At 43.8% G+C, this 19,589-nt stretch overlaps 1 protein-coding gene across 18 annotated transcripts in view; it reads left to right on the top strand.

Annotated features, from left to right (window-relative positions):
- The window catches only part of LOC125884723 (protein unc-80 homolog), a 48,726-nt gene extending 38,987 nt beyond the window's left edge, over nucleotides 1–9,739 (top strand). For 10 of the 18 annotated variants that reach the window (XM_049569852.1, XM_049569850.1, XM_049569844.1 and 7 more), the window contains 15 exons: nucleotides 152–382; nucleotides 2,059–2,182; nucleotides 2,268–2,393; nucleotides 2,483–2,606; nucleotides 2,767–2,973; nucleotides 3,060–3,244; nucleotides 3,342–3,507; nucleotides 3,623–3,802; nucleotides 3,888–4,035; nucleotides 4,521–4,577; nucleotides 6,258–6,339; nucleotides 6,840–6,945; nucleotides 7,343–7,363; nucleotides 7,604–7,845; nucleotides 8,281–9,739. In XM_049569852.1, the coding sequence (XP_049425809.1) occupies nucleotides 152–382; nucleotides 2,059–2,182; nucleotides 2,268–2,393; nucleotides 2,483–2,606; nucleotides 2,767–2,973; nucleotides 3,060–3,244; nucleotides 3,342–3,507; nucleotides 3,623–3,802; nucleotides 3,888–4,035; nucleotides 4,521–4,577; nucleotides 6,258–6,339; nucleotides 6,840–6,945; nucleotides 7,343–7,363; nucleotides 7,604–7,845; nucleotides 8,281–8,769 (2,488 nt within the window). In that variant the 3' untranslated portion in view covers nucleotides 8,770–9,739. The remainder of the gene's footprint in view (nucleotides 1–151; nucleotides 383–2,058; nucleotides 2,183–2,267; nucleotides 2,394–2,482; nucleotides 2,607–2,766; nucleotides 2,974–3,059; nucleotides 3,245–3,341; nucleotides 3,508–3,622; nucleotides 3,803–3,887; nucleotides 4,036–4,520; nucleotides 4,578–6,257; nucleotides 6,340–6,839; nucleotides 6,946–7,342; nucleotides 7,364–7,603; nucleotides 7,846–8,280) is intronic. The other 8 variants (XM_049569853.1, XM_049569843.1, XM_049569854.1 and 5 more) reach the window with 6 other exon arrangements.
- The last annotated feature ends 9,850 nt before the right edge of the window (nucleotides 9,740–19,589 follow it).

Raw genomic sequence — 19,589 nt, 5'->3', positions numbered from 1 at the left:
TAACTTCATCTCTCTTTTCCTGCAAAAAAGTTTTTCCCATTGTCTTTGGACATATCTGACATGCCACGTTAGTTATTCTGTTGCAGTATAGCACTTTGGCACTAATAATTTTTTTACTGAAGGTATGTCTCTGTGTGTGTCTCTTTTCCAGGCTGGCAGAGATCGCCCACGCCCTGCTGAAGCTGGCACCGTACGACACCCTGACCATGGAGAGCCGAGGGCTGCGGCGCTACATCATGGAGATGCTTCCCATCACCGACTGGTCATCCGAGGCCGTCCGCCCCGCCCTCATCCTCATCCTCAAGAGGCTGGACCGCATGTTCAACAAAATCCACAAGATGCCTACGCTCAGGTGCGCTCGCCCACAGGCATTGTGCACCAGGTCTGTTGAATACAATCCCTCTTCTTTCTCTGTCTCCCTGTGACTGTATCGTGCTGTGCCGGTGCCGTGGTGTGTACAGTAGCTAGACGGCTTCTTGGCACTGTCCTCTGTAGCGCTGCCTTCGTGGGTGCTGTACCGTAAGTGCTGCTGTGGCGTGTATATGTGCGGATACTTGAGGATCTGTGTACTAATGATGAATCAGTGGCAGTGTTCCCTTTGAGCCAGTGTCCAGTCTTGTGTCATGAAAGATGATGTCAGTTTTAATTACAAACAGACACTGTTGCAGATTTGACTGGTGATGTCTGCATGCGTGAAGTCACCAGAGTAATACAGTTTTATAATTTATTTACCTCACCATGTTGAAATAATTAGGATCATTTTTCTAAGTATAATGTAAAACACAAATAAACACACGCATTACTCATTTAGAGATGTTGATACATCATACTAACGTTCTTCTAATGCGTACTTTGAGAAATGGTGTTGTAGAATATGTCACCAGTGAACTGGTTACTGATTGCCACCTGATCCCTGCAATAAATCGGAGCCAGTACAATAATGAATCTTTCATAATAATAGTAACCGGAGCCCATCTTGTGATAGGATCACTCCATACACATTTCAGTGCTCTGTGATTTAAAACAAATGTCATCCAGGGGCATCCATGATGGGACCAAAGTTTCCTTCTCTACTTCTGTACCACCGTGCCACATCTAGCAGTGAAGTTGCAGATTTAAAATTAAAATTTTTCATGTGACCAGTGCGTAGAAGAACTATGGTGGCCAACGCGAAACTGTGAATACTCCTATCTAGAGCCAGTGTTTGATTTGTCTGTTCTGGGCTACTGTTGAACAACATCATGGACTCCACGAAAGAGGACCTGCTCCGTATATTAACAGCTAATTCTAAGGTAACAAAAACATCAGTATTATACAGCTTTTCTGCCAATATATCCATCTAAATCCACCATAATGGACCTTTAAGTAAATAGAAATAGAAATTAAAAAGAAATTCAACTTTTCACTAAGAAGGCTACTGAATTTAAATATCAGACAGATTAACAAAGTATTCCTCAGTTTTGGTCCATGGCTTAATACTAATGTCCTGTAATAGTGGATAGCATATAGAGGGAGAGAGACAATCAAGTACATATAAAGGTGCCTACCTTTACAGAGTTTTTAAATCAGTAATGAAATGTTCCAGTACATACAGCCGTACAATAAATACAGCCCCAGTGCAGTAAAAACAAATAACACCTGCACATCTCTTCCATGACATAAGACTGAGCAGCGCTGGCTCAGAGGGAACTCTGGTCACAAGTGTGTGCTTCACACTGGGATGTGTTGCTGTGGTGTTGAGCTGGCTATGTTTGTGAGCTTTGCAATATTTGTTGTCAGTATGGCCTTTACTACAGTCATGAAGGTGATGATTATATGGCGGGAATGTAAATAGAGTGGTAAGTGTTTCACAAGTATGATGGATAAACACTGGATACATTTGATACTGATCTTATGCCACAGTCAAGTCATTTCAAAAGCAGCTGATGAAACAGAAATACGATGATTGGCTTTCACATGACATGAATGTGGCATTTGTGTTTTCATCTATTTTTAAATTCATAAAAATTTGCTTTTATCTGGGTGTGGGGCGGTGTTGTATGGGTGGGTGTTCTCCAGGAGACAGGTGGAGTGGGAGGCGGCCAGCAGCCTGATTGAGGGGATCTGCCTGACCCTGCAGCGGCAGCCGATCATCTCTTTCCTCCCACACCTTCGCTCACTGATCAACGTCTGCGTCAACTTGGTATGGAAACACACAGACGCATGAGATGTCAAAAATTATTCCAAAAAAAGCTTTGGATGTTGGATTCATTTGTGTGTGTTGTCAGGTGATGGGTGTGGTTGGTCCCTCCAGCGTGGCAGATGGGCTTCCTCTTCTCCACCTCAGCCCCTATTTATCCCCTCCGCTGCCTTTCAGCACAGCGGTGGTCCGACTGGTCGCCCTGCAGATCCAGGTAGCTGACTCTTCACTGCACATCCAACCATCAGCAACAGTATTTGTCCATTTTCTAATTTTAAGTTTCCTCCATTTTTTCCAACCTAGGCCTTGAAGGAGGACTTTCCTCTCAGCCATGTGATCTCACCGTTCACCAATCAAGAGAGGCGAGAGGGGATGCTGCTCAACCTGCTCATTCCCTTTGTGCTCACTGTGGGCTCTGGGAGCAAAGGTAAAAGCTTACAGGCTTTATTTATTTAGTTGTTTAAGAGAGCGTCGTTTATAAGGTTTCATTCTCATCTTGTGACATTCATTGTATACTGTATGTATGATCTGTTTTCAAATTATACAGCTGTGTTGTTTAAAATCAAATGTCTCTTTCCGTCTTGCAGACAGCCCCCACCTGGAGCAGCCTGAGATCTTCCTGCTCCTCCAGACGGTCATCAATATCCTCCTGCCTCCTCGGATCATCTCCACCTCCCGCACCAAGAACTTCATGCTGGACGCTTCCCCGGCTCACTGCTCCACCCCGGGCGACACAGGGAAGGATCTGCGCAGAGAGGGATTAGCAGAGTCCACTAGCCAGGCTGCATATCTGGGTATGAATAAGAAGTGACAGCATGTTGTAGCTTCTCTTGTTCCGAACACTTTCCCTTCTCAACCTCTTCCCTCTGTCTCTCTGCAGCTTTGAAGGTGGTGTTAGTTTGCTTTGAGCGCTCGCTGGGGAACCAGTGGTACCGGCTAAGCCTGCAGGTGAAAGAGATGGCTCTGAGGAAGGTGGGCGGCTTGGCCTTCTGGGACTTCATTGACTTCATTGTCCGAACCCGAATCCCCATCTTTGTCCTGCTGAGACCCTTCATACAGTGCAAGGTAGAGGACAAGTGCATTTCTTTCCACTCATTTGTTCATTCACTTTTATTGTCTGTTTGTTTTCCTAACTGGTTCATGTATGTTGATGTTGGGCTAGTTGTTGACGCAGCCCGCTGACTCCCAGGAAGAGATCACAGCACGACACCACATCGCTGACCAGCTGGAGCGACGCTTCATCCCTCGACCTCTCTGCAAGAGCTCCCTCTTTGCAGAGTTCAACAATGAACTCAAGATCCTCAAAGAGGCCGTGCACAGCGGCTCCGGTTAGACACTTTTACTTAAACTTCTTTTTCATGCTCTGAAATTAACTGATCAGATGATTGCTCATATTGTTAATGTGCATTTTGCCTGTGTGTTTGACCTGCCCCCACCCAACAGCTTACCAGGGCAAGACGTCCATCAGCACAGTTGGCACCTCTACATCAGCATATCGCCTCAGTTTGGCCACAATGTCGCGCTCCAACACGGGCACGGGCACAGTTTGGGAGCAGGACAGCCAACCGTCACGCCAACCCTCCCAAGACACGCTCAGCCGCACCGACGAGGACGATGAAGAGAGTCAGAAACATTCTCGTTTTCTTTCACATTTGACATTTGTAGAAATTTAAACTGAGCTCACTGCCCTCCGTCCTCCTCCCTCCAGATGACTCCATGAGTATTCCCAGCGTGGTGAGTGAGCACGAAGCCTTTTTGCCAAGAATGATAGCACAGCGCCGTTTCTCCAGCCACGCCACCGGCTCAGCGGCTTCGCAGCCCGAGGCCCCCCGCACCACCATGCTGCCCAGCCACAGGTAACATTCCCAACACACACGTGGACAAAAATAGACACTGAAACACACAAATACAAACAAGCACAAAGTTTAACTATTTTTTCAAGTGTAGATTCTGTTATAGACAGAAGAGTTTTGAATGCAACTTAGACCAAACGACTAATCCATTAATCGAGCACATTAGACATTAAACAACATCTCTTTTTCATAAACACACACACATTAATATTTTGAAAATCAGTCATATTCCACAATCACAGCCATTTTTTCTGTGTATATCTCTGTTGATTATAATGTTTTTGTTCAACAGTCTCAGAGCAGCATTGTGAAGTAGCTAAGACTCTATATCTTGGTAAGAATGTAAAGAAATAAGAATCTGCTCCAGCTTTGTTGTGGTCAGAGCCCTGGCTTCCCCCCCACTGTCTGGGCACAGGTATTTGGGTGCTGACAGATCTCGACTGCACTCCCTAAACTCCCATTCTCCCCCTTCGCCCCCCTTTTTACAGTGAACCCAATGTGCTAGATGAGTCCCAGGGCCTTCTGCAGGAGGGTAACCTCTCTAGGTACAGTGGCCCTCTCTCTGTGTGTGTCCCGTTGGTGCGTTCTTGCATCTGTCCGCCAGTGGGAGGGGCCTCGCCTCGGGACGGCCTCCTCTATTGGCCGCCTCGCCGTTGATCACTCATCCACATTCAATCAAATCGCCTTGGCCCCACCACACCTCCCGTCACCCTCCCCCACTTACCTGTCTCTATCTCTTTCTGTGTGGGTCCAGTGTGCCTTGTCTCTGTCCCCTATCCCCCCTCCACTTCCTTTTGAGCTTCACACTGACCCTCATCTTCTCAGCTCATCTGCTGTGCTATCCTAACCAGGCCCCGCCCCAGTTTAACCAAAAAAAAAAAACAAAAAACATAGAGGGCCCCCTCAGCCCCGGGGCCAGGGAGCTCTGCCTCTGTTTCTCCTCTGTTAGCTGTGGGTCTTTACAGTTGATGTGCCATCACTGAAGTCAGCCTCTCTCATTGGTGCCATGGTGTTTCATACTGTTTACATGTGTACTGGCTTCTCACTGATCAAATTGGGCGTCCTACTCTGGATACCAATCTGTAGGGGCAAGGGGGAACTGGGGTGGCAACCACAATAAACTTCTGTTGTTTTCTTTGTCTACTTCTGTCCAATTTTTCTTTTAAAGGGGCAGTTTGGATCTTTTAAAGTGGGATTATATAAGGTACTCGTCCATAGTCAGTGTATTAGCTGTAGGAAAAAGTCCCATCTAAAGAAAATAAATTTCAGTTTTAGTGTTCGCTGTATTTAGAATATTTTAAACACTTTTCCTTCCTGTCAGACAGCCCAGAGAGAGAACTGTAGCCATTACAGCGCTCTCTTTAAAGCCACCATAGAGGAAAACAGTGATTTAACATCACTGAACACAGGAGCTGCTGCACTACCGCCACCTGGATTAGTTAGCTTGTGTTATTGTGTGAATTTAAAGGCTTTAATTCAGATTCACAGAAGTCACACAGTAACACAAACAAACAAACTGATCAAGGCAGTGGTAGTCCAGTAACTCCTGTGTTCAGTGAGCTAAAATTACTGTTTTTCTCAATGGAGTCTGGTGGCTTTGACAAGAGTATGAATGGGACGCTGAAGCTTCCCCATCTGAAAGGGCTGTCTGACAGAAATGTTAAGAGTTTAAAAAAATACTCTAAAAATAGAGTGCACTTAAACTTAAACTATTACAGTTTTTTAGGTGGCTAAAATACTTTGTTACTACTGTGTGTAATACACTGACTATGGAAAAGTACCTCATACAACCCCAGTAAAAAAAAAAAAAAATCAGAACTGTTCTTTTAAGCTCAAGAAATTTAACAGTGTCACACTTTTAAAAGAGGAGAATTTTAAATACATGAAGGGAAAAAAATCACAGTTTTCTTTTTGTCAGCGTTGCTACTCCAGCCCCTGCTATCCCTTGTTGTGTTTTCAGTGTATGACTCATGGCAGCACTGTTTATTTTCTGCACTGTGATTGGGTGTCTTGTAACATACTGTGTGTGTCGTGTAGTGAGTGAACGGGTAGAATAGCAGCGGCATCTTATTGTGATCAAAGATGTGGTCAGTAAGCGAGTACAGCTGATGATGCATTAGCCTTTTGGTCCCTTCATGTTGATGTATTTTTGTGTCTTTCGTGTGTGCGTGTGTGTGTTTGTGAATGCAAATGTGTGTTTGTGTCCATGTGATTGGTTGTACCAGGGTTGCCAGTGTGCAGAGTGAACCGGGCCAGCAGAACCTTCTGATCCAGCCTCCATTAGGAAGAAAAAGAGGCCTCAGACAGGTGTGATGTCAGCGGTCCTTCATGTTTTTATCAAATAGTGCAAACTACATTAGAAGTACAAAAAAAGTGATTTTCTTCCTAAAGAAAAGAAACTGAAAATATATATATATATATTTAAAATTACTGTACAGCAATAAATATTGCATGATTGAAAATAGAAATAGGAGCTTTGCCGAGCTGGTTCATGATGAATATGTAAGATTAAAATAAAAGTTATCATATAAAGTCGGCTTTAAAATGGAAGTAAAGTACCTTAAAAAAATAGGTACAGTCACAACAAGGTTTCAATACGGGAGTCCATAAACCAAAGGGTGACATCACAGTGGCTACATCTTCTATACAGTCTGTGAATATCATATCTTCAATCTGTGTCAAGCACGGTTAAATCGGTTAAATATTTGTCATATTGCATGAATTCTAATAGTTTGCATTAAAATGCATGAATTGAAACCGAGCTGATGCTCCACAGCCGACTGGACTTAACTGTGACCTTCCTGCAGCTTCGACGCCCCCTGCTGTCCATTCCGAAGAATGAACCACGTGGTCGATCTGGAGCGAGGCTTTCTACAACGCGCAGGAGCATCCAGCCCAAGAACAAACCCCTTGGTAACAGCACACGTGCCTTCATCTGTGTGTGTGTGTGTGTGTGTGTGTGTGTGTGTGTGTGTGTGTGTGTGTGCGCGCGTGTGTGATGGTGACTGAACGTGTTTGTGGATAAGCGATGATGAAAGCACATGTTTGTCTGTTTTAGAATTTTAAAACAGAGTGACTCACTGAAGAACTAACTTACCAGACTTACCCTGCACTTCAGATCAACACACAACGAGCCAAATCCAGATTCTCTCATTAAAATACAATATTTACTGTGTGTGCTGACTTGAACTGACCCATCCTCCCCATTCACAGCCTCTGTCTTTGTTCCAGTGCTGTTTGTTGAAGCACCTATCACCAAACTGACTCTTCTCACTCTGTTCTGTCTCATGCCTTATGTTTCGAAATAAAGAAACTTTGTTGGACTGTGAAGGTGAGACACAACCCTTAACCCTTCCTCTCCACCCTGCAACGGCCCGCCCCTTTAATCTGCAACCTCACCCAATAGGGCGCTCTGCATGTCTGTCTTGCATCCCCCTCCCCGTCCCTGCCGACCCCTCCTGTCCCGTCCCTGCCTCCACTCTTTTTGGTGGTGCTGATGTGTTAGCGAGTCGCTAAGCTGGCGCTGTCATCTCCTGTTTTGACCATGTTGCGCATGCATGTGTGCCCACAGCGCATGGAGACCAAAAGAGGTCAGTCACCTTTACAGAGAATCAGGGCCAGCAGGGGGGCAGCAAACCCCCGACTCCCAGCACTGCGGACCCTCCAGCTGAGGGCAAGAAGGCCAGTCCGGCCCTTTCAAAGTCCCCAACACTGGACGTGCCATCTGTCTCCGCAGCCACGGTGACTGCCGATCTGCACAGCCCTGCTAACACACAGGTAGGAGCTGCAGAGAGAGGACAGGAGCAGGAATGGGTAGGTAACTGCTGAAACAATACATTTTGGCAAAGCATTATTATCTGCTGAAAACAGTGCATCCATGCATTTTCTAAAGACCCAAAGTGGTCAATATTAATATATAAAAAAGGCTTTGATTAAGTAAGTAATTATTATTAAATGTTATTTTATCCTTACTGTGGGTAATTTGATTTAAAGGCCCAATGCGTAGGATTTAGGGGCATCTGTTTACAGAAATGGAACTTAATATTCACAATTACAATTATGTTTCCTTCAGTGTATACAAAGACTAAATCTAAACCAGCTGCCAACATTAACACTGGTTGGTTGCAATCTGCAGCCTCACCACTAGATGCCACTAAATCCTCCACACTGCTCCTTTATTTCTAGCAGTTGATCCAAAGCCAACTTCATTTGAAACCGCATTACAGGAACAAAGTGTGTTCTCCTCAGGTCCCTCCAGCTATAACCAGCAAGGAGAAGAGAGAGCAGTGGGGCCTCCGCAGCAGCCTCTCCCCTCCCCCCTCCATCTCCCGCCCCTCCACTCCAACACCCCCATCCCGAACCTGCTCCCCGCTGCCCCTCTCCCGAACCTGCTCCCCTCTCCCTTTGTCCCGCACCTCCTCTCCTCTCCCTCCGCCACTACCAGTGCTGGCCACTGCACCAGCCCCAGGCCCCCCACCGCCTCCACCTCTGCCACCAGCCCCTCTCCTGCCTCCACCACCGCCGGGGCCATCCAGGATCAGAGAAAGCCCCGGGGACGAGGACACGACCGCACTCCTGCCGCGCAGCGACACCCTGCTGCAGCTCAGCGAGGATGACGGCACAGAGAACCCCCTCCTCACCCCGCTGCTGTCCCCTCCCTCACCCCGCCGCTCACCCCGCAGGATGCCCCTGCCCCTCTCCCCCGTCGACTTGGACCTGGATGAGTCCCACGTTTGAGAGAGGTGACAGGTGGACTGTATTTTTCTATCTGTAGCCAAATGCCATACAAATACCTGCAGGGTACGGATAACAGGGAGGCTGTGCTGCAACATCCAGATAAGAGCAAAAACAGGAAAAGTAAAGTGTGCATTTAGATTTTATTGACTGACAATCTAAAAGTGTGTACTCTAAAAGGAAGGGAATGTGTCTTCTACTGTTTCCACACTGACCCCCTGCCTCAAGTGCGTCTGTAACCCACCGACTTGATTTTCCTATCTGTCTGTAGCCCCCAATCCTAAAAGCCATTTCTGTTTCCCTGCAGCTTTGCCCTGAAACAAAACCACCCACACTCTCCTCAGTGTTTTTGACAACAGCATACACTCCTAAATGTACAAACACCACCTATTTCCCCCTCCTTTTTCTCTGCCGGTCTTTTATTGTATCTTCTAAGTGTTGAATATCAACATGGAAATCATTATTGTGCTCTGTGTTCTCACGGCTACATATGCTGAGGGTTGAATGTATCTCATAGCAGCAATCTACCGTATTGCTCATTTCCGTCATCACATGAATCATGCTGGATTTTTAGGTCAAACCTGTGCTCGTCTGTTCTATCCTGAGATTAAAGATTTATTTTTTGAGTTAATTTTAGATGAATAATCAATTATAAAGAGATCAGAAATGTTTAAAGGAATAATATTTAACAAATGAATGCTTCTAATACTGTAGATTTGAATGTCTATATCACTGAGATCTATATAAATTGAAGATGTTATAACTTGTACAAAGGGTTGCAAAAGCTATAAAGGAGAAGGGCTGGGTGTAGAACCTGCATAAAAAGTATATTAAAGGGACAGTTCACCCCAAAATCAAAAATATATATTTTTCCTCTTACCTGTAGTGCTATTTATTAGTCCAGACTGTTTTGGTGTGAGTTTCCCAGTGTTGGAGATATCAGTTGTAGAGATGTCTGCCTTCTCTTCAATATGATGGAACTAGATGGCACTCAGCTTGTGGTGCTCAAAGTGCCAAAAAAATACATTGGAAAAACTCAACAGCAATGTCTCTTTCCAGAAATCATGACCCGGTTACTGAAGATAATCCACAGACCTTGTTGTGAGCAGTTTTGTGTGGGAGCTTTTTTCTTTCTACTGAACTACTGTATTACTGAAGGAAAGAGAGAAAGAAGGGGGACCATGATAGAAAGAGAGGAAGAGCAACAGAGAAATGGAACAAAAAAGCAGAGAACTGGGGGAGAGCGATAGAGAGCCCGCACAAGAGAGGGGTGGAAAACAAGAGAATACAAGGCGACATGGTCTGCAGTGGTTGCTTCTGCCTCCCCAGCAGAGGGAGCGATGTGCGTAACATGCAGCAGAGAGCGGTTATCATCATCTGCGCCAAACATGTGCAATGGAAGCAAATAAATGTGCACTGAAGGGCACAGCTTGCCCTGCTGAGCCGATTGTGTGCGAGACGCAGAGCTGATGTCAAACTATTTAAACAACAAAAGGAAGAGAAGACAGAGAAGTGTGTGCAAGGAAACATGTCAGCCCTTAGCTTGTATTAAATGTTTAGAAATTAAGGGTTTGGGTTCTCGGCCTAAAACTGCCGCCGTGGTTCAGCCTCGGGTCAGGCTTGGACAGACACTGGCTACGGTTACATGATGGCTTCTCATTCAGAATGAAATGAACCTGAATGAAATCATTCGGAATTAAAGTGTTTCAAGGTAGTTTACATGGGAAATATTAATTCCGAATGAGGGTTTACATGGGAGATCAGTTCAATCGCCTTTATTCAGGTCTGCGTAAGGTTTGGGGCAGGGAAGGTTTCTGATTGGATAGGGGGCGGGGCGGATGTTACGTGTTTACGTTTACCGGAGAGAAAACACTGTAGTCCTCGCTCCGGATAACAAGATGCTTGACGATGCCGTTCTTAGTGCCTTTTTCGGGCGTGTTTTGCTTATATTCTTGAAGCAGCAGTACGACAGCAACCTTGTTCTGCTAATGCTTCATCTGTTGAGGAGGAGAAGGGAGGTAGAAGACCGTGCTGTGGCGAATGGAAACCGGTGACTGCAACGAGTCCGACTGGCTAGCTCAGCCCGTTGTTATGTAGCCCGTTGCTATGTGCGCTATATACGTCATCGCACGAGAAGCGCAAGGAAACGAGCATGCACAGAAAGACCGGAATAAACTTAAAGAGGAATGAGTGTATACATGCACACAAAATTCTTTCATTCGGAATGACAAACGGAATAAACCACCCCCTTTAATCGGATTTTGGAATTAAACTGTCCATGTAAACGTACTGACTGTGTGGGTTCACCTAGGGTCAGGCCAGATCTAAGCTCCATTGCGTGGTGATACAGTTGGCGGGTGTAGATCAGTAGAAACAAAATAGTTCCCGTACAAAACTGCTCACAACAAGGTCTGTGGATTATCTTGAGTAACTGGGTCATGATTTCCGGAAAGAGACATTGCTGTTGAGTTTTTCCAATGCGTTTTTGGCACTTTGAGCACCACAAGCTGAGTGCCATCTAGTTTACGATGTGTGGACGATATCCCCAACACACTGTAACAAACACCTTGGTGTGACTTACAGGTAATGAAGAAAAATATGTGTTTTTGATTTTGGGGTTAGCTGTCCCTTTAAGAGCCATTGTAAAGCTATGGGTGAAATGAGGGCCTTTTTATTAAATGAAGCAGATGATATACAGTAAATATAAAACACAGTATATGTATTTTAAACATTTTTATGTGATCATATGGAAGAATTGAGAGATTTTGTGTTTTTGGCTATCCTTGAAATTGTCTCCACCTCTTGAGAAACGTTTCTACAGCTGACAACTCTCATTATAATCTTAATGTCAAACATATGTAGGAGTGTGTATGTTATGCTGCTCAGTGTCTCAGCAGAATATTTCATTTGTGACCAAAGACGGTAGCTGTATCTTGTGTTTATCAGCTGAAAATATCACTTCTGAAAAACAAAACTGAGAACATTTACAAAAAGACTCACGTGTCCTGATGTTGCAGTGCTGGTTGTGTTTTGTTTTTGTGTCTGTGATGTCGTCTTACGCTCAGAACGGTCGGGCAGCGAGACTTAGTGCAACTGTGATGAAGCCATGCAGTAGATAGCTGTTACCTCGTTGCTCATTCCATGCCTTAACAGAGAAATTTTAACATGTCTGTCTGTTTAGAGAGTTTATTGTAACCTCATACCTCCTACATGTCCACTTTTAAGATGTGACAAAAGATCTGGATATTCAATAATCTCAATATTTATTTTTAAGCACATTTTAAATGTAAACCATGCACATTTTACTCTGATCAATATGTGCCATAATTCACACCAACGCACTGTGAGTGTTTTGTTATCGGCTGCTTCCCCCCTACTTCATGTCAGTACCGTATTTAACATCCTTTCTTTTGACTATCTGTGTCACAGTTTGTGGAAATATTGTAGTCATTTTGGGCACATAGAGATTATACAGTGGGAATAGAGAGGAAATAATGCAGCTTCTTTGGGGGTGTCTTACTGCAGTCAATTCAACAAATATTTAAACTGTATCCTCAATAAAAGCACATATTACTTTATCATGTGAAGCTAATTTAAGACCCAAAATGTTTGACATTACAACAGAGGAAATGTAGGAAATGTTTCTTGCTCTGTCCTCTGTATCCATGTCAACCTGACAAATTCTTTAAATTTTCTCAAAGCAAATCTAGCTCAAAACCACAAAACACACACCACACATTTCAAGGTTTGAAAGTCTGAAGAATGAAGAAGCATCAGTGTTTTAGTTAAAGGGCCTCTGAACTGTTGAATCTGAGTTCCCTTTAAATGTAATGTGTCTGTCAAATCATGTCTTCTGTGTGCAAAGTTAGGATAAAGCTACAGTATATCAGAATATTTCTGGAATATCTAAATAAATGGATATTATTTACAATGTTTTTCAGCTTTCTGATCATTTGTAACCATAAAGGAGTCAGTTGTAGTCAAAATGAACATTATAAATACTGTTAATGAAGTTGATTGTTTCCCTGTGATATCGTCAGCAGTGTGAAGGAGAAGCTCTGATAATGAGGCACATCTGGATTTGTCGTTGAAAGATCCCAGCTTCCAATAATGTATTTTTCAGTACAGTTGTACCATTAAAACAAAAAAACAGCTCATATCTGTTGTAGCATTGGTGTGGGTGTTGCCAGAAATAAGATGTTCAGAAGGGTTGATGGTTGCTCAGGAGCACAGGAACAAAGAGATTTTCCTCTGCTTACAGATTAACTGTCTGGTCCAACAGCCCACAGTGCAAGAGGACTGTTTGGAGAGTCTCAGGTTGTGGGTTTAACAGTTATTTACTGACTGACTCAGTGAATCTTGAATACCTTTGTCCAAAGGAGCGAGAGAAAATGTTCAAGGAGGAGTTGTCAAGTGTCTCCAGCTCATTAGCTCATTAGGGCCAGTTTGAGGTTTAGAGGATCAGGGTTCAATTCTCAGGTGAACAGTCTGTCTGTTTTGAAAGCTGATGTCTGTAGGAGAAAGCTAAAAGCCATATGGAACACAGACAAGGTGTCTCTAGACTGATAGCTCAGGCTGTAAGAGGACTGGTTGGAAATCCAGAGTTCGCTCATTCAGGGCAGGTGAATTTTAAAGGCTGCTGTCCAGAGGAGAGAGTGAAAGGCTCTGTGAAACACAGTGGAAGAGAGAGGTTAAAGCTGTTAAAGCGCTGCTTGGAAATTCTAAGGTGGGAGGTGCAGTTCTTAATCCAGGGCAGGTGAATTTTAATGTCCAGCCCCAAAATAAAAAGATTATATGTGCACGGAGAAAATGTGCAGCAGCAGGATAGCTCAATGGGTAAAACTATTGGCCTTGGTGTGGGAGACTGGGGTTCAAATCTGGTCAGGTTGATGGTTTGATCCTTTTCCAGGGCAGGTAAAATTTAAAGTCCAACATCCGAATAAAAAGCTTAAATGCGCCCGGAGAAAAGGTGATATGTGCAGGATAGCTCAGTGGGTAAGACTACTGGCCTTAGTGTGGGGGACTGGGGTTCACATCCGATGCTACCATATACATGTCCTGGCATAGCATGGGGGAGCCGGGATGCCGGGAAAAGTGGGGATGTCATCATCCCCCACATTCAGTATGTGATTAATGCACAGTTCACTGTTAAAAGTGTAACAGTAATCTACATATCTAGGACAGACAGGAGGGCATGAAAGGATGGTAGCGAGGCCTTGGGCATGAACGTGGCATAAGGTGGCTAGGACTGGATGGTAGGAGGGCAGGATGGATAGAAAGGAAGATAGCTAGGCCTAGGATAGCAAGGTAGGGATGAAATGTTTAGACACAACTAGTTTAAATGTAGATAATTTAAAGTAAATTATTAATTTAAAGTAATTATTACATTTAACTAGTTAAAAACAGTTTTAATGTTAGTTAAACATCTTTGTTTCTTTAACAATTTAAGAAAGCTAATGAAATAAGTGAAATGTTTTCGTAACTAGTTAAACATTTTTAGACATTAAAACTGTTTTTAACTAGTTAAATGTATAATTTACTTTAAATTATTAAAATTAGTTGTGCCTAAATGTCTATCCCTACCTTGCTATCCTAGGCCTAGCTACCTTCCATCCTGCCCTCCTATCATCCAGTCCTAGCCACCTTATGCCACGTTCATGCCCAAAGCCTAGCTACCATCCTTTCCTGCCCTCCTGTCTGTCCTAGATATGTAGATTACAATAGTTTATTGTTACACTTTTAATAGTGAACTGTGCATTAATCACATACTGAATGTGGGGATGCCGGGAAAAGTGGGGATGTCATCATCCCCCACATTCAGTATGTGATTAATGCACAGTTCACTGTTAAAAGTGTAACAATAAACTACTGAACTATCCTGCTGCTGCACATGCCAACTTTTCTCCGGGTGCATTTAACCTTTTCATTTCACCTGTAGACAAAGCCTTAAAAAAAATTAAATAAATGATTTTCCTGTATAACTAATTCAAAATTGTCAAAAAAACTTAAATAACTCGGTATATTACATTGACAAAATCTCACCATGTAAAAAGTGATTCAGTGACTGAGGAGCTAAAGAAAGAAAATCCTCATAAAATGTCTTAGTACAGTATGTTGAAAAAAGTCATTAAAAACACACTTCTTTAATTACATGTAGCTCACTACTCCCCAGCACTGTCACAAACATATTTTAGTGTTCAATGAGAGTTTGCCTCTGCTGGTGGGCAGTGCTTGGTTTTGGCTCGACTGTTTTCATTGCAGCGGCCTGGTCACAAACTTTCTCATTGTAGAGCTTAACAGTAAAATATGCTGCTGAAAACATTTGAGAATCAAATTGAGAATCTTTATTCATATTTGATCAGTGCTGCCTGGTTAGACAGTTTGACCACAGTTCATGAGCAGTGAATGACATGTTAGCTTTCCACTTTGACACATGGCAAAAGTTGACAGAGGAGCTGATGTTCCCTTGGAAACAAAGAAAAGCTACATGCAAGTAATTCAGGGGAAAAAAGTCCATTGTTCAGCAGGGAGAGCCTCAGATGATGGTGGTAAAAGCAGGTTAATGATAACATTGTGTAAATGAGCATGTGGAACTAAACTGCAGAAAAGCAGACCCACACCAACGCCCCGACAATGTCTGTGGGGCCTCTGGGGAGTGGTGACGCCCCTGTTGAGAAACACTTCACTACAAGGAGGAGGAGGAACATGATTCTTTTTCACATATTATCTGTCTTATGTAACACTGTGTGGATATACAGAGAGTTTTGGCAAATATGACTATTATTTCTATAAAAGTTACCAACCACAGCAATAATGATAAATGTTAATAAATAAAGGCAAGGTCCATGGGAAGGCTCCTGCTCTTTTAAAAATTGAAACATAAGTTTTCCCCACCTAAATAATTTTAATACAGTCCCCCCATACACTTTGCAGTTTGTGGCTGGACCTTGAAGATGTTTTAGTTTTTATCAAACTCCCGATGGAGTGGGCGCTCCAAAGAGAAATCAGAACTTACATCATCATACTGAAAGCTGACCGATCCCTGATGCATGGTATCACTCCATCTGAAGTTGTCTGCAACATGAGGAGTAAACTATCACCATTTCAATAAAGCTTACTTGATAAAACCTTGTCACACAGATTTATGTGCTGAGCAAAGCACATTGTCACAGCACTTCAGAGATAATAACAGGGATTACAGGTGGAACAAACCTTAATGCAATTCCACTGTCTGTCAGCCCACATTTAAAGCATGCATCTGAACACGAGTGGTTGTTCACTGAACGTGTCAGGTCATTTCTGTCAAACACACATCCTGTCTGTATCTCCTACCTGTGAGAGCTCGCAGTTTGACACAGCAGGCCACGTAGTCATCAAAGAAGATTCTCCTGATTTTCTCCTGATTCTGTTGTCCAAAATCATGAAAAAATATAGTAGAGCATGTCGTCCAAAATTACGAAAAAACATCATGGTATAGTATGTCCTCCAAAATCATGAAAAAAATCATAGTATAGTATGTCAAAAAAATGTCATAGTATAGCATATCAAAATATTATATCATAGTATAGTATGTCAAAAAAATAGCACAGTATAATGTCAAAAAAAGTGTTTTGTCAAAAAAATATAGTAAAGAATGTCAAAAAATATAGTGTAGTGTGTAAAAAAAAAATGCAGACAATGCAGGCAGACAGACAATCTGGACCAAACGTCAAGGTCAGAGATACGCTGCTGATAGGAGACGGTGCTATCAGTGGCATAAACCACGGAAGAATTCAAACATGCTGCTGTCCCAGTGCCACTGTCTCTGAGATAACAACACTCCTCCCAAAAGTTTTGTCTACACACTGAGGAGTCAAACAGCTGATCGTGCACGTGGGTGCAGTGGACATCAGAAAGGAACAGACTGAAGTCTTGAAAAGGGATTTCACTAAGTTCTTCAAGGAGCTTGATAAAGTGGAGGTCCAGGCATTCATTAGTGGACCTCTTCCAAACATAGACAGGAAGATAAACAAGTTCAGCTGGCTGCTTCAGCTGAACACATGGCTGTCCAAAGAATGTGCGCACAGAGGATTGCACTACATTGAGAACTTTTATCTGTTCTGGAAACGAGAGGACCTGTTCAAGGGAAAGGGCCCACACCTGTGCAGAGGTGGGAGGAGAGTGCTGACGGAACACCTCCTCCACGCTCTGAGGCATCAGAATGGGTCGGGACAGGGTCCTGAGCGACCAGTGAGAGAAAAGAGGAACGAGAGAAGCATCTCTGTCGCAGAAGCCAGAGACTGAGCCAGTGTTTCAGCACCAGCTGCTCCACAACAGCCTCCACCACCCCCAGCGAAGGATTCAGCTCCAGCACCACAACAGCCTCCACTGCCCCCAGTGAAGGATTCAGGCCCGCCATCGGTTCCACCTCCCCCCAGGCCCTCATCACAGGCCTTGGACTCGTCTGTGACAGCCCCAGCAGAAGTTTCAGACCCAGCAGCACCCCCATCACCTCCTCTACCCACAGACCAGCCCTGGGCTCCCCCTGCCACATCTACCCCCTCTAGAGACTTGTCCCTCTCCCTCTCCTTTTCATCCCCACCTTCCCCCTTGGGCCTTCCCAACCATCTTGAAAGCCTGATCAAATCAGGGATTAAGATGGTTCCCCTCACCCCTAATATAACAAGGTCAAGACTTCTATCACCAACTATGCTGAACTCTCCCCTCAAGTCACACAGGAGCTTCAACTCTCCTGCTTCACAAACTAAAGCTCCCCCAGCTCCTCCCCCTCGGTTTTCATCTGGTCCATCACCCACACTTTCCCCTGCTCGTCCTCCCCTGCCTGCCCCCAGAGCTGGTATCCCTAAGAGCTAGGATGCACAGGGCCTCTGCTGTCCCAGGACTTACAGCCACGATAAAGGTAATATCAAGCTGGGGCCCTGTGAGACAATATTTTCCCCTAGCGCTATATCTACAGCCACACCACATAGACCAGATTACAGGACAGTTAGACTGTCCAATCAGAGAAATTGAATCCATATCCCTTGTAAGAAGATAATGTCCAGTCCTACTGAAACTAATCTGAAACTTGCTGTGCTTAATGTCAGATCCTTGTCTAACAAATCATTTTTAATTAATAATTTGATCTCTTCGTATAATCTTGATTTTATGTTTTTAACTGAAACATGGCTTGACAAAAACACAGGTAATGCTGTTCTAACGGAATCAGCTCCACCCAACTACAAATTTGAATCTGAAACACGAGAAAACAAAAAGGGTGGAGGTGTCTGTGCAATATTTAGAGATCATATGATTATGCACAGGTTGTCATTTGGGGTGTTTTCATCATTTGAGTATGTATCCTTTAAAATGGAGCTAAAACAATCTCCGTCCATACTCTATGTAGTTATATACAAGCCTCCCAGCACCGTCAAAGTTTTATTGATGATTTTACCAGGATGCTTTCAATTGTATGCACAGACTTTGATGGTTTGGTCATTACAGGTGATTTTAATGTACATGTGGATAATGTCTGTGACAGAAATGCTAAAGAGCTCAGTGCTGTCCTTGAAACCTTTGGCTTGACTCAGCATGTGTGTGAGCCCACCCACAGCAGAGCGCAGCACACTCTGGACCTGCTCATTACAAAGGGGGTTAATATTTCAAACGTCAATGTGGTTGATGTTGCTCTGTCTGATCATTTCTGTGTCTTCTTTGACCTGTCTGTTTCTCCCAAACCACCGGCTGGTCCTGCAGTTGTTCGGAGGAGACACATAAATAACAGCACAGGTGCTCTGTTCATGGAAATGATAAACTTTGAAAATGCCTCATGTTCTAATGTTGATGATTTGTTGAACTCTGTTACTTTGAGTGTTTTGAATGTTCTGGACACCATTGCCCCTGTGAAGGTTAAAATGGTTAAATATAAGCAGAAGGCGCCATGGAGGAATGATGACGCGGTCAGGGCACAGAAAGGGAGTGCCGGAGGGCCGAGCGGAAATGGCGCAAGTTGAAGCTTCATGTTCATTATGAAATTTATAAAGAAAAGTTGTACGTGTTCAACCGGATCTTACGTAGAACGAGGGAGAGGTACTTTTCTGAAATTATTGGAAACTGCAGTAACAATTTGCGTGTCTTATTTGCAACAGTGAACAGATTAACAAACCCTCCAGCTCAACTACTGTTGGAACTGATCTCCACATCTAAGTGTAATGAGTTTGCAGTATTCTTTTGCGACAAGGTTCAGACCATTAAAAATGCCATCAATTCCACAACACCAATAACAACCCTGCAGCCACCTAGACACTTAGAGCTGACTCATTTTGCACCTGTAACTGACAAAACTGTCCAAGAGATCATCACCAGTCTGAGTTCGTCTACATGCTGCCTCAATGTGTTACCCACTAGATTTCTAAAGTCTGTGCTGAGCAGTTTGTTACCACCACTCACTCACATAGTTAACATGTCACTACAATCTGGAACATTCCCAAAGGCCTTGAAAACTGCGGTCATAAAGCCTCTCCTAAAGAAGAGCAGTCTTGATGCCACAGTACTGAACAACTACCGGCCCATTTCAAATCTGCCGTTTTTAGACCGCTCTTATTAAGGTGACAAATGACATCCGCCTCAACACTGACGCAGGCAAAGTCTCAGTTTTAGTCCTGCTAGATCTGAGTGCTGCTTTTGACACTGTCGATCATGAGATCCTTTCACAGAGACTAGAGGACTGGGTGGGCATCTCTGGCACTGCCCTAAATTGGTTGAAGTCCTATCTAGAAGACAGGAAGTACTTTGTTGAAATTGGTAACTGTGTCTCAGACCACATGGCCTTGACCTGTGGGGTG

This window comes from Epinephelus fuscoguttatus, linkage group LG24 (assembly GCF_011397635.1).
Source record: "Epinephelus fuscoguttatus linkage group LG24, E.fuscoguttatus.final_Chr_v1".
NCBI classification, from domain to species: Eukaryota; Metazoa; Chordata; class Actinopteri; order Perciformes; family Serranidae; genus Epinephelus; species Epinephelus fuscoguttatus.
The sequence above is the reverse complement of the archived record's forward strand: the minus strand, read 5'-3'. Positions and strand labels throughout refer to the sequence as shown.